This window comes from Echinops telfairi, unplaced genomic scaffold, assembly GCF_000313985.2.
Source record: "Echinops telfairi isolate 266 unplaced genomic scaffold, ASM31398v2 ScPeMD7_31;HRSCAF=116, whole genome shotgun sequence".
NCBI classification, from domain to species: domain Eukaryota; kingdom Metazoa; phylum Chordata; class Mammalia; order Afrosoricida; family Tenrecidae; genus Echinops; species Echinops telfairi.
The window spans coordinates 57,587,440-57,599,704 of NW_022103928.1; the positions used below are offsets into that span (position 1 = coordinate 57,587,440).

Consider the following 12,265-nt stretch of genomic DNA (forward strand, 5'->3'; position numbering starts at 1 on the left):
ATTTTCCTCCTTGGAGGTGGGAGAGACTTCTCTCTCTCTGTTCACTTTCTACAGAGACATCCCTGAGGAGAAGCCACTTGGACCTACCCTGATGTAACCCTGAGAACTGGAGGAGCCACATGGAGACCTCTGTAAGGGCTGAGATGCTTCTACCACCACTGATTTTGCACCCACTGGCCTGTGATCTTCCTGCATTTGGCATCATTGCATGTGTTGTGTGAGTCTGAAGAGGACTTCATAGATTGGTATCGGACCTATGGGCTAATAGCGGACTTATGGACTTGATCTGGACTGGGTTGGGATGTTTTCTCAGTATTCAACTGCTCTTATATATAAACCTCTTTCTTATACACACGAGTCTCTATGAAGTTGTTTCTCTAATCCACCCAGCCTAACACAGATTTCAGGGCCACAGGAGGCAGGACTTACAGTGCAGACCAAGGCCACTCATTCCATAGTCAACTCTGACCCCCGGCGACCCCAGTGGAAAGGAACTGTGCTCCACTGTCAATGGCTTGAGTTTTGGCTCTCCCATTTTGGAGGTGACTGTTCAAATCTTCATGGGGTGCGCTGATGACAACATGAAGCTCCAGTCAGGGTGAGCTGAAGACGTTGACATGGAAGTATTTATTTCCTCAAAAATAAATAGCTTAGTTTTTCCTCTCCAACTTTGAGAAGGATCATTTGGGGGACGGTGTAGGGGTGGGGGCAGGGTGAGGGCAAGATGACAGGAGCATTTTGACATCCGTTACAAATCCCAGGGAGCCGTTGAAAAATGCCCTTGGCTGTTTCAGCTCATGAAACCTCACATCCCTTTTTCCATTCGGACAGGTCTTTGCCTTCACAGTATTGCTTCCAGCCTTGCCTAAGAAGCAGAGGGGAGCAGAATGAAGCAGCCGTGACCATCGAAACATGTCCAGGTTCAAAACCCAGGTAATTAAAGTAACCAGCCGTGCTCAGACTTTGTTATCTGCTTCTGAAACCCCAGGACAGCATCCTTTTTCCTTGTTAAGAAGTTTTTGCCGCCCCTTCCCAGTTTCTTTTCTTTTTAAAAAAATTGTTAGCCTCCATAACCCATAAACAAGCTTTCAAAGATGGGGTCATTCAGTTAGACAGGTGGAAGCCTGATGAACAATTTCTCTAGAAACAGATGTGATGAGGGTGAGCATCCTCGTGGAAATGGGAATGTCTGCTAGACGATGGTCCAGCAGACTGGGCCACTTTTATTCACCGGGGCTTGCTCTCTCTCTCTGCCAAACGGGGCTGGAGCTCTCTAAATCCTACTCGCACTTAGAGGGAACTCTACCCCGCCTTTCTCCAGGCTAGTGACTCCACCCACTCTTTCCAATGCACATCAGTAAGTACCCCATTCTCCATTGCTTATCACACCTTATCGTGAAAACTGCAATGTATCAAGACTTAACACACAGCCCCTTCTCCTTGGTCTAGTCTCTTCTATTGAATCCTCTACACGTGAAGAGACTGATGGGTTGATTATCAACGTGGGCACCTTAGAATCTTTGGACGCTCTAAGGGACCAACCAAAATGAAGCTACGGAGAATGCCCACACCTTTGGAAGAGGGTAAGCAATGCCACCACGTGTGTAGAATGTGTTGAATGGGAACCTCAACTGTTGTAGAAACCATCACCGAGAAGGCAATGAGATATTATATCAAACAAACCAAATCTCTAGACCCTCTTTGGAGGGTGATTTTGCCAACGCCCTTTGTAGCTGGGAGGTGCAGGCACATCATGAGGAGCACAGACATGGGTGAGGAATGGACGCATCATGCCCACGGGCCCCTGCTGGCAGGGTCTCCCAAGGAAGGACTCTTACCAGTAGTTCATCCCCTCGGTCTCTTTCACGATTTTCTTGGCACAGATAATTGCATCTGTGAGGTCGTCGGTGATCAAGGCTGTAAAAGAGAGATGTTGGGTGAGCTGAGGCTTTGTTTTCTGGGGAGGATTCCAGGTTTTCTTTTCTCACTGTTTTTTTTGGGAACACACAGCCAGATTCTTATTTGTGTGGATTTCTTCACAAATCAAAGAAGTCTTATATTTCAAGACCATCCGCATTTTGGACTTCCGTGAGGTTTCAGAAGAATCGCCCAGCCCTGAGGGGTTTGGGGGGGGGGGGTTCAGAGGAGACAATGCGAGAACGCTTCCATCGTTGGCATTATGTCTTAAGGAAATACACAAACACCACAGGACAGTACAGTGCTTCCTCTGCTGAGTGTCATTTGACATGTAACATCTCTTTGTAGCTAGCTACACATCAAATTTTGGTTCAGGGTTAGTTTTAAAAGTGTATTTCTATTTTGTCTTTTCACAAGGATGTATAAGGAAGTATTTTCACCTGGAGACATTTTAACGCTTTCGGTCATAAACACTTTATCTTGGCCTGTATTACTGTTTCTTTCAACTTCAAATATAAGAAATCTTTGAATTGAAAATGTATTCATTGACGTCTGCATTTGCCCCAGCTTGCTTGGAAACCAAAATCAAAAACCAAACCCATTTCTCTCAAGTCCATTCTGATGGGTGGCAACCTCCTGTATTATAGAGTAGACCTGGGCTCCATTGGGTCTTCTTTTATTTCTTTTTTAATCATTTTATTGGGGGCTTTTACAGCTCTTATCACAATCCATCCATCCATCTTTATACTTGAGCCCTTGGTATCAGCTTATTTCCCTCCTCCCCCACCCTCCCTCCCACATGAAACCTTGGTAATCTAGAATTTCTTTTTCATGTCTTACACTGACCGCTGTCTCCCATCATCTACATTTCTGTTGTCCGTCCCCCTGGGAGGGGGTTATATATAAGACCATGGGATGATCTTGGCTGTGACATTTATAGTAGATCACCAGATCCTTCCTCTAGGGCAGTGGTTCTCAACCTTGCTCAGGCCGCGACCCTTTCATACAGCTCCTTATGTTGTGGTGACCCCAACCACCAAATTATTTTCGTTGCTACTTCATCACTATCATTTTGCTACTGTTATGAATCATCATGTAAATATCTCATATTCAGGATGTATTTTCATTGTTACAAAATGAACAAAATTAAAGCATGGTGACTAATCACACAACAATATGTAATTATATATTGTAAAATATTTATTTCTAATGGCAAATAAATGAAATTTTGTCTGGTGTAGCAAGGGTAACAATCTTCACACACAGTACATGTGGGTGGGCTTATCTGAAGGTGGGCAGACCCACCTAGAGACAGATAGAGGAGTGGTGTCTCGGTTCCTAAGACCATCAGAAATATGTGTTTTCCAATTGTCTTAGGCGACCCCTGTGAGAGGGTCATTTGACCCCCAAGGGGGTCGCAACCCACAGGTTGAGAACCGCTGCTCCAGGTGTCCCAGGGTGGGGTCAAGCCACAACGTTTGGGTCCATCAACGAGAAAACTAAAAACAATACCAGGCAACACAAAAGGTCAGTCCTGGATTTGATTCTGAGTCCTGGTGACATTAGAAACCCCGTATCTCTTCACGAGAGTGGAAAGCTACCTTTTTCTGCCTCCGAGGGGCTGGCGGTTCACACCTGCTGACCTTGTGGTCAGCACCCGGCGTGTAACCGCTACGCCGCCAGGCCCCCTAGTAAGGGGGGCAAACCGCAATAGCCTGAAATCTTCAACACACGCATCACGTACAAAGTCAACGAGATAGAAACAGAGCAACGTCTCTTCCGTGGAGGCCTGGCGTCTCCAGAAGCAGACATGGAGGTAGACGTGGAGAGAATGATGTCGACTACTAGCCAGTAACACTGCGAAGGACTGTTAGTGGTGCAGAGGTTAAAGCTGATGGCTGCTCACCAAAGAGCTGGGCTGTTTGAACCCCCAGCTGCTCCGGGGGAGAAAGAGGTGGCCTCTGTTTCCATAGTCATCAGAGCCTTGGGAATCTTCTGGGACACTTGAAGACAACAGATTTGTTTGTTTGCTTTATGTAAATGTATGTAAATTGTTTTACTTATGTAAAAATATCTGCCTTAAGCTATTCTTTCCAATAGGGTAGCCATTCCCAGGTGCGACTCTTTAAATGTAAATTAATTAGCATTACATACAATGAAAACTTCATTTTCTCAAGGGACATGGCTACATTTCAAATGTTGTCTAGTCACTTCAGGCTAGTGGCTCCCGTACTTCATAACATAAAAATAAAATGTTTTCCTCAATGCAGACAGTTCTTTCAAATAGTACTAAGCTTGAAAAAAAGAATCATCATAAAGCCATCAACGTTTTCAGTAGCATTAGCTCTTCCGTATAGGATCACACTTGCTTTGTAACTTTCTGTTGTATATTTTCTAGCTCTCCCAAAGGAGAGATGCATTCTTTGTTCGATCAGACCTTGGTGAAGTTCTGCGCTGCTAGTCGGAGGTCAGTGGTCTGAGTCCCCTAGCTGCTCCACAGGAGGACGGATGGGAAAGGCTGGGAGGATGAGGATGTACACAGCTTAATGACAGTGCTCTGTCCTGCAGGGTCTCTAGGAACTGGCATCAATTTCAAGGCCACAGGTCTGGTTTTTTGTTCGTTTGTTAATTCTTGGAGTTGTACACACCCCGGGGCATGTGCATGAAGACTAGGCCTTGTCTCCGAGATGGGTATGGCTAGGAAGTGCAAAATATGCGGGAGAGGAGGATTTAGCAAGTAGAGACTGTCAGGCATTGGCCAGTCTCCCACTTTATGACAGCACGTTGTTGCATCTTTGAGACATTTTGATAGTGCTTTTTGATCACTTATTAATGCTCGTTAGGGAAGTTGGGGGGTCAGGAAATAGTCCGACACACAGCAGAGATGTTAAAACAGACGAATGTAGCCACGGAGGGGCAGCAGAGCGGCACGAATGAGCTAAGACACAAGGTTTTTGTTTTTTTACAGAGGCGCATGCCAGGAACTGTTTCTGCCCAATTTCCTTTAAATAGACAATCCTGTTGAGTCAAACAGGAATAGGTAAAGGGTTATGTGGGACATCAAGGCATTGTTCAGTTCAAATGAACACTTCATTCTCCTACATGTGGCAACAGAAATCAGCAACAGTCGACCAAAAAAAAAAAATCATGACTTATTTTCAGTTAAATGAGATCTACTTGAAACCCTCTTTTCTACTTGGATTTCATGCTCTCTTGATCTCTACTTCCATCTCCGTCATCTTTACCTCATCCCAGGAGCCTTCTGCATTTCCACGAAAACAGAGCTACCATGCCCACGATTTCTCTCCCTCCTCTCTCTGCCATAGCAAAAGCCGACTCAGATACCAAAACGCAAACGAAACTCCCTGCCGACTCATCAAGACCGGATGGGACAGGACAGAACTGCCTCTGTGGGTTTCTACAGGGCAGCTTAGATAGCAGGCTGGTGAGAGACAGAAAGTGCACTACACTAACCAGAGGGCTCAGTCCTGGCTTCCTTTTCCTGGGGCATCTCTCACTCGAACACGGTCTGAGCTATTTGAGGACAATGAATTTGATATTGAGTCAGAAATTTTGATGACTGGATGGATACACATGTACTCGTATATATATGTATATACATACATGTATATATATATAAACATGTATATATATAAATGTTTGTGGGAGGTAGCAGGAGTTTGGGGAATACAATATGTTATGAGGAGATTGCATAACTTCAGAAATGGTCATGACTTCGTATAGGAGTTGTGTGTACTTAATAAACATACTCTAATACCAACTTCTTCCCAGGTTTCCATGACAAATAGTCCTCATACAGGAGGTCAGATGAGATTTCTAAAGCAATCAAAATCTTTCTGACCTCAAGCTGAGAGAACTCAGTCACTGAAAAGTGATCAGAGACATCCTGTTTCTATTTTAACGGTGTCCCTGAAATTCCTTTCTCTTTATTTTGAGAAACATATCTGAATTTCACCTGAGTTCCACTTCACCACTAACCACAAGGCAGCTAACATTTTAGTTTCCTTGCATCAAAGATTTTTGTGTAGATATACATAGGGTCGTGGTTACAAATTGGATTAACTCCAAAGTCAGCAGTTCAAAACCACTAGCCAATCAGAGGGAGAAAGATGAGACTTTCTACTCCTGTAAAGAGTTACAGTCTTGGAAACCCACAGGGACATTTCTATATTTTCTATATATTCTCTATTTCTAGGGTGGCTATATGTTAGAACCCATTGGCTTGCAGTCAGTTATTTGAAGTTCTCCCACTGTAGACAGCTGAGAAAGCCTGGCTGAAATATAAGAGAAAGATTGTTTTCAAGCACTGTATAGCAGGCAGTGCAAGATTGTGACCCTTGGGGGATAAAAATATGAGGCAAACCTTATAATTGCTCCTTCTTTCTTCCCCAAAACCCTCTCGAGACTGGAAGGTAGAACCCCAGCAGGTAGAAGACAGCTATCCGCAGAGAGGGAGTTGGAATTTGGGGAGCAGAGTGCCCCAGTGGTAGGAGCTCCTCACAAAATGGCACCAGGCTATGCCTGAGGGTGCCACCAAGTCTTTGGCTGAATGCTCCACAGGACAGCGAGGGCAAAACTCCACCAAGTTAGGCAGAGAACAGCTTCCAGGGAGCTGAACCACTCACAGCGCCCACCCCGGACTAGGAGCTACCGTACTCGATTTCAGACCAGCTAGAAGGGAGAGACCTGGTATATGGGTACGGGTATACTTACACAATTTGTATAAACTATACTCCATTGTGTTTGAATAGGTCCAGAAGTAAAAAGTGGAAGGAAGATGTAATGAGGCAGATTTTTGACTCAACAAAAAAATGTTCTAAATGAGGAACTTCTCAACAATGGAGTGGGCAGCTTTAGGAGGTAGTGAGCTTGGGGTATTAGTGGAGGGACGGGGATGATTAGCTGGATCATTTTGACATTATCCTTTAGTCTTTCAGACATTCAAACATGTTCACTGCTGACTGCCTTTTTAAAACCAGAGCCCTGATGGCGTGGTGGTTAGGTTGGGCTGAGATCCAAAAGGTGAGCAGCTCAGAAAGGTCAGCTGTTTCAAACTACCACCCGCTCCAAGGGGAGAAAGATGGGGCTTTCTGCTTAGGGGACGATTAGTCTCAGAAACTCACTGGGAAGCTCTACCCTGGCCTATAGGTCACTACGAGTCGGCATTGACTAGATGGCCAAGAGTTTAGGGTTTTGTTTTTTTCAGTCTTTAAAATTTTTTTAAATGTTTTAGTCTTTTAAAAATGTTTGTTGTGGATATATATAGATATCTATATCTATATATATATCTATATATATATAGATATAGATATCTATATATATATATAGATATATATATATATGCAGGAAATGTTCCATTTTAAGCCTTTTCAAGTGTGGAATCCATTTGCGGGGCTTATCTCTATTTACTGATTAGGTGTGAAAGAAAAATGAAAGGACAGTTCACTTCCTGCTTTCCCAAATCTGTAAGCAATACTTTCTGTGCTTCTCCGACTTCGCCCTTAGGCCTCATTCTCACCATTCACGTAATCAGCTACCCCTCACTGAGCACACACGAGGAGCCATCCACCGTTCTAGCCACTGAGGACAGATCAAGCACAGAACAGACAAGACTGCTGCTCCTGGCAAGCTTACGTTCTGTAACAACCGGAGCGAGGACACGGTCGTTTCCTGAGCTCTGTCTGCCATCTGCCTTTCTGGATCCTTTCTTCCTCCGCCTCCCAGCGTGGCCACGGCACAAGCGTTTCTATGGCTTACTTCATCAATTGCAGCGCATTTAAATAAACCCAGGAAAAAGCAAAACCAAACCTAACTCACCCTCGAGTCCATTCCCATTGGGGGGTGGGGCAATCCCCAGGACAGGCGAGCGCGGCCCCTGGGGGTGTCCAAGGCTGCAAAGCTTTATGGGAGCAGAAAGCCTCATCTTTCTTCCACAGAGCGATGAGCGGGTTCGAACCACAGATCACATGGCTAGCTGCCCCGTGTATAACCTGCCCCGCCACTGGAGCTCCTTGATATTGAAGTCACGCCCCTCTTTAATCTGTCTCACGCCAGGTGTGCACCCATTTTCTCTCTGAAGCCGCGCTTAATCAATTGATAGCTATTGCTCCGACTGCAGGCAGAAATAAGGAGCTGAGGTTGGTGGCCACTTTCCCACCTACATTTCCCATCCTTCTTCACACTCGTTTGTTCCAATAAAACCTAGTGCTCCTTCCTGTTGGTGGCCACGTCCATCTCTGGTTTTCTGGTTCCCTCTACCTTGACTGAGTCTTCTACATTTCCAAATATCCAAATCTTGTCTATTTTCCTGTAAAGCTATAGTCTTAGAAATCCTACATAGGAGTGCTCTGAGTCAGAACTGGTGATGGGGGTTCCAGAGAGGCTATGCAAAGCACCCTTATTTGCTTCCTTCTCACAGAGCACAGCTGTGTCCTGTGAGTGATTTGCTTATGGAAAGAAGCTGGCACACAGCTTCACCTTCTTGAAGGTGTCTCGTCTTTTTGCATGAAAGGCTCGGAAGGTCAGCCCAGGCTCTCGTGGAGAATTTAATAAAAACCATCCACAAAGAGTAAGTCATCGTTAGACAAGTAGGCAAAATCGAGTGCCATGCATCATGGTGGAGTGCTGTTGAGCCACTTACCAGCCTGATCCAATACCTACCTATCTATCGGAACTCCCAGCCCTAGCGGAAACAGAAAATGGGGGGGTATGCCATTTTCAGCTTCCTCACCCTTGTCCCCAGGGGCGATATTTTGGGGAGATCAAACCTGTACCTGAGCAGGCGACATGGCAGTGGTTCTTCTGCTGCAGTTTGCCACTTCGGCACCAGGTAAAGCTGTTTATCTGGAAGATGCCGTAGTCGATACTTCCATCCTCTAGGACTGTCTGGGCTGTGGTGTTGTAGTGACTCTCATAATATGCCAGGCAGATCCCTGGAGGAGCGGACAAGTCAAAAATGGCAGCAAAAGAAATGTATTCTTTTCCTTAACCCTCTTCTAGGAGGGAGTTCCTCCTGAAATGGTAGCTCATTGTCTCCTCCCAAAACACCTTCAGGTGGGCCAGGGCACATAGTGAAGTGTAACTGTGGGTCACAGGGGGAGACAGAGGTACTGAGGTCCATGGACACATATTTGAAAGTGCACACCTAAGTGAGTGGTTAACTGAAAAACCAGTGGGCCTCAAGGTGACCCTGACTCGGGGGACCCTGTGTATGTCAGAGCAGACTGTGCTCTGTAGTTTCCAGGGGTTGATTTTTTTGACAAGTGGGTTGTCAAACCTTGTCTTCTGAGGTACCTGTGGGTGAACTTGACCCTCCAACTTTTGGGTTAGCAGCTGGGCCTGTTACTCATTTGCATCCCCCAATGTCTCCAGGGCCAGTCTAACCTAGAAGAACAATTCCTCTCTTTGAGCCCCTAAAGATGCCAACCGGAATGGCACCTTCCCCTGGAGGTTTCATTAGGACAGGCTGCTTGGAGGGAGGGCACAGGGGCTGGGCAAGGACGAGGAGCAGCAGTGGGGAAGAGCCTACGAGCCATCCTTGGCTGGACACGTAGGGGAAAGCTGGCGATTATAGGATGGGGGGAGCACGGATGAGGTGTTCCGTGTCTTGGAGCGGAGATTAGGGCCAGAAAGACAAGGGAGAAATCTCACAGTTTCCAAGGCTGAAACCTTGGTAATTGTCCAGGCCGGCTCTCGAAAATATTTTAGCCAGTTTACAGCGAGTGTAGATTTTGGCCTCGATGACCGTGGCCACACAGCCCATCAGGGCCAGGATGCCGATAGCCTTCATGCCCAAGGCCGGTTGGAGGCAGAATCTGTCAGAGATCAGAGACAGGTCAGCCAATCTCACTTTGTCCTAAGGTTATATCTATTGCTGAAGGGAATTTCAACATCTGGCAGATGAGATGGTAGAAGACCCTGCCTAGATGTTTCCTGCAACTTCTAAACATTCAGAATCATTATAAGGGGTGGGTGGTGTCGGGGAGGAGGTGGTGGTGATGGTGGTGGGAAACCAGTGCAGAGAGTCTGAGAACAGGAAAGGAATAGAATCACAGGCTCTTAATACATTCCCAAGGGCTCATGTCCAAGTCAATACTATGCTACTAGAATGAAGCTCGTAAAGAAATTAACCCCCATCGACATCCAGATAAAAATTAGAAAAGAGCCTATTTCTAGTATTCCTATTTGAACTCTTTTGGGGTTCAGAAAGTAAAAAAAACAAACAATAAAGTTAAGCATGCCATACAGATGGATAACTTTAACACTTGGTTGGAAGTTTATTGAAACAAGATATTGAAAAGACAATGAAGAACTATCTTGCTTCCATTGTCATCTTTCGATATTTTCCCAAAAGTGAACGTATTACTTCAAACATGACAATCTTTTATCACAAATGCAGTATCCTCCCTCCACCCACTGTGGTCCATGCCACTGCTCCTTAGGTTTTCTTAAAAGTCTTGTGTCTGACTGGTAACCAGCATGGGGTTGGGCGAGAATGAGCCAAGCGAAGGGGAGACTGTTGGGTGGTGGGGGTGGAGAGAGGATAAAGAGACTCACTGAGTTACATAAAACAGAAGTGGCTTCTATTTGTTGGCTACTGCTTTTCCTCAAGCCCTTCCTCTCTTGAACTAATGTCTTTCCCAAGGATACTAACCTTAGTAGAGTAGGAATAGAGCGATAGTTCTGGCAAGTGCTCATGAGATTGGACCTGATATTCCTACATGTATTCATTTAGCACTATCCTCTGTATCTGCTCAGAAATGTCTCATAACTTGGAACTAGATTCCACATTTGAGAATTGAGGTTAACGACAGCCAGAACAGAGCAAACAACAACTACTACAAAACCACTATGGTCACAAAGGTGTGGATGCTTGGAAGAAGCTAAGCAACAAGAGAACTGCCCTGTAAAGGGGGTACATAGAGTGAAACAGCTGCAGAAGTCAGCAAACAAGGACTGCTTTTTAAAATAAAGTTTAATTGGGACATGATTCTATCATTATCTATGGCTTTCTTTATTTTTTTCTTTTATGGGTACAAATCATAGAAACATTTATTAAACAAAAAATCAAAATGTGGAGCTACTGTTTCTTGACAAATCTATATCAAGTACTTCTTGTTTTTTTTTTACAATTCAATAGTTTAACCTTATTAAAAAGAGTTGTATATTCATCACTACATTCAATTTTAGAATACTTCCTTCTTTCTCATTATTATTCACTTCCTATTTGCCCCAACCTGCCTTGTCATAAACCTAAGAAACTGTTAATCGAGTTACTTCCTCTATAGTTTGACATATCCTGGATTTCATACCAAAAACAAAAGCCAAAAGACCCCAAAGCACACTCAAAATAGAATAACAAAACACAAAACCCCAATTAAAATAAAGCAGAAAATAAAAACTAGAATAAATGTAAAATGTGTCAAAGGAGAGAACAAATGATAAGGTGCTGAATTTTAACCTAACTCCAGCTGCATGAATCCACTTTCCAGTCTACCTGAGAGTACCGGTTAGTGGCCAGAGGGGATTCATCAAAGGCCTAATCTACGTAGGGACCCTGAAACTGGATTTAAGGGGTTTCACTGTCATACTCTATGGCTATTTTTTATCCTCAAGCAGCAAAGATGCCAATGCATCAAAGACTGTATGCCCCACAAAGGGCAAATACTTGTTTCCTGGGCCTATACTAAAGAAGGAAAAAAAATTGTGCTGAGCCTTGGTGTCTGGAGGTGCGCTGGGCACATAGAGAGTAAATAAATGAGGTTTTAAGATTCAGCACCTACACATACATTAACGTCCATCCCCTGCCACAGAATCCTACTGCTTTCAAACAGTACAACACAACACCATGCAAACAAACATAACCCCACAGCAATCATAGCCCCAAGCATAATGTTCTACATCTTCCAAGTTATGATGGAGGTCTCTTATTCTCGAGTGCAGGGTGGCTATGCCAGAGTGAAGTAGCTCTTACTGAACAGTAAGATTTCTGGTGCCTGCCCTATGGAGATGAATATCTCAGGGGACTCTGGGTAGGAAACACTGCTCTACTTACTCAATCAGTTATCCACAGCTCAACTGAGCTTATGTCCCTCCCGGGAAGCCATTTCAGGGGTTTCTCTTTCCCCAGAAGCAAGTGATCCTTTCTCACCCAAGAACCTTTTCTTAGAACCAGAGAGAAAGAGTTCTCAACCTCTTTGTTTCCACCTGCCTAGAGATTCTAGAATCCTAGTTTCCTTGACTGAAGGCCGAAAGTCCTGTGCTCCCAAGTGTTGAGGCAGAGGATAATTCTCTTCTACGCCTTCCTATCCTTTCTTTTCTTGTTTCC

General features: G+C 44.7%; 1 protein-coding gene across 1 annotated transcript; it reads right to left on the minus strand.

Annotated features, from left to right (window-relative positions):
• Positions 1 to 754: 754 nt before the first annotated feature.
• On the minus strand, positions 755 to 9,745 carry LYZL1 (lysozyme like 1). The gene is made up of 4 exons (XM_004702274.2): positions 9,589 to 9,745; positions 8,712 to 8,870; positions 1,839 to 1,917; positions 755 to 865 (listed from the first exon to the last, which is right to left on the minus strand). The coding sequence occupies exons 1-4, from the start codon at positions 9,725 to 9,727 to the stop codon at positions 796 to 798; spliced, it is 447 nt and encodes a 148-aa protein (XP_004702331.1). The 5' UTR covers positions 9,728 to 9,745; the 3' UTR covers positions 755 to 795.
• Positions 9,746 to 12,265: the final 2,520 nt, after the last annotated feature.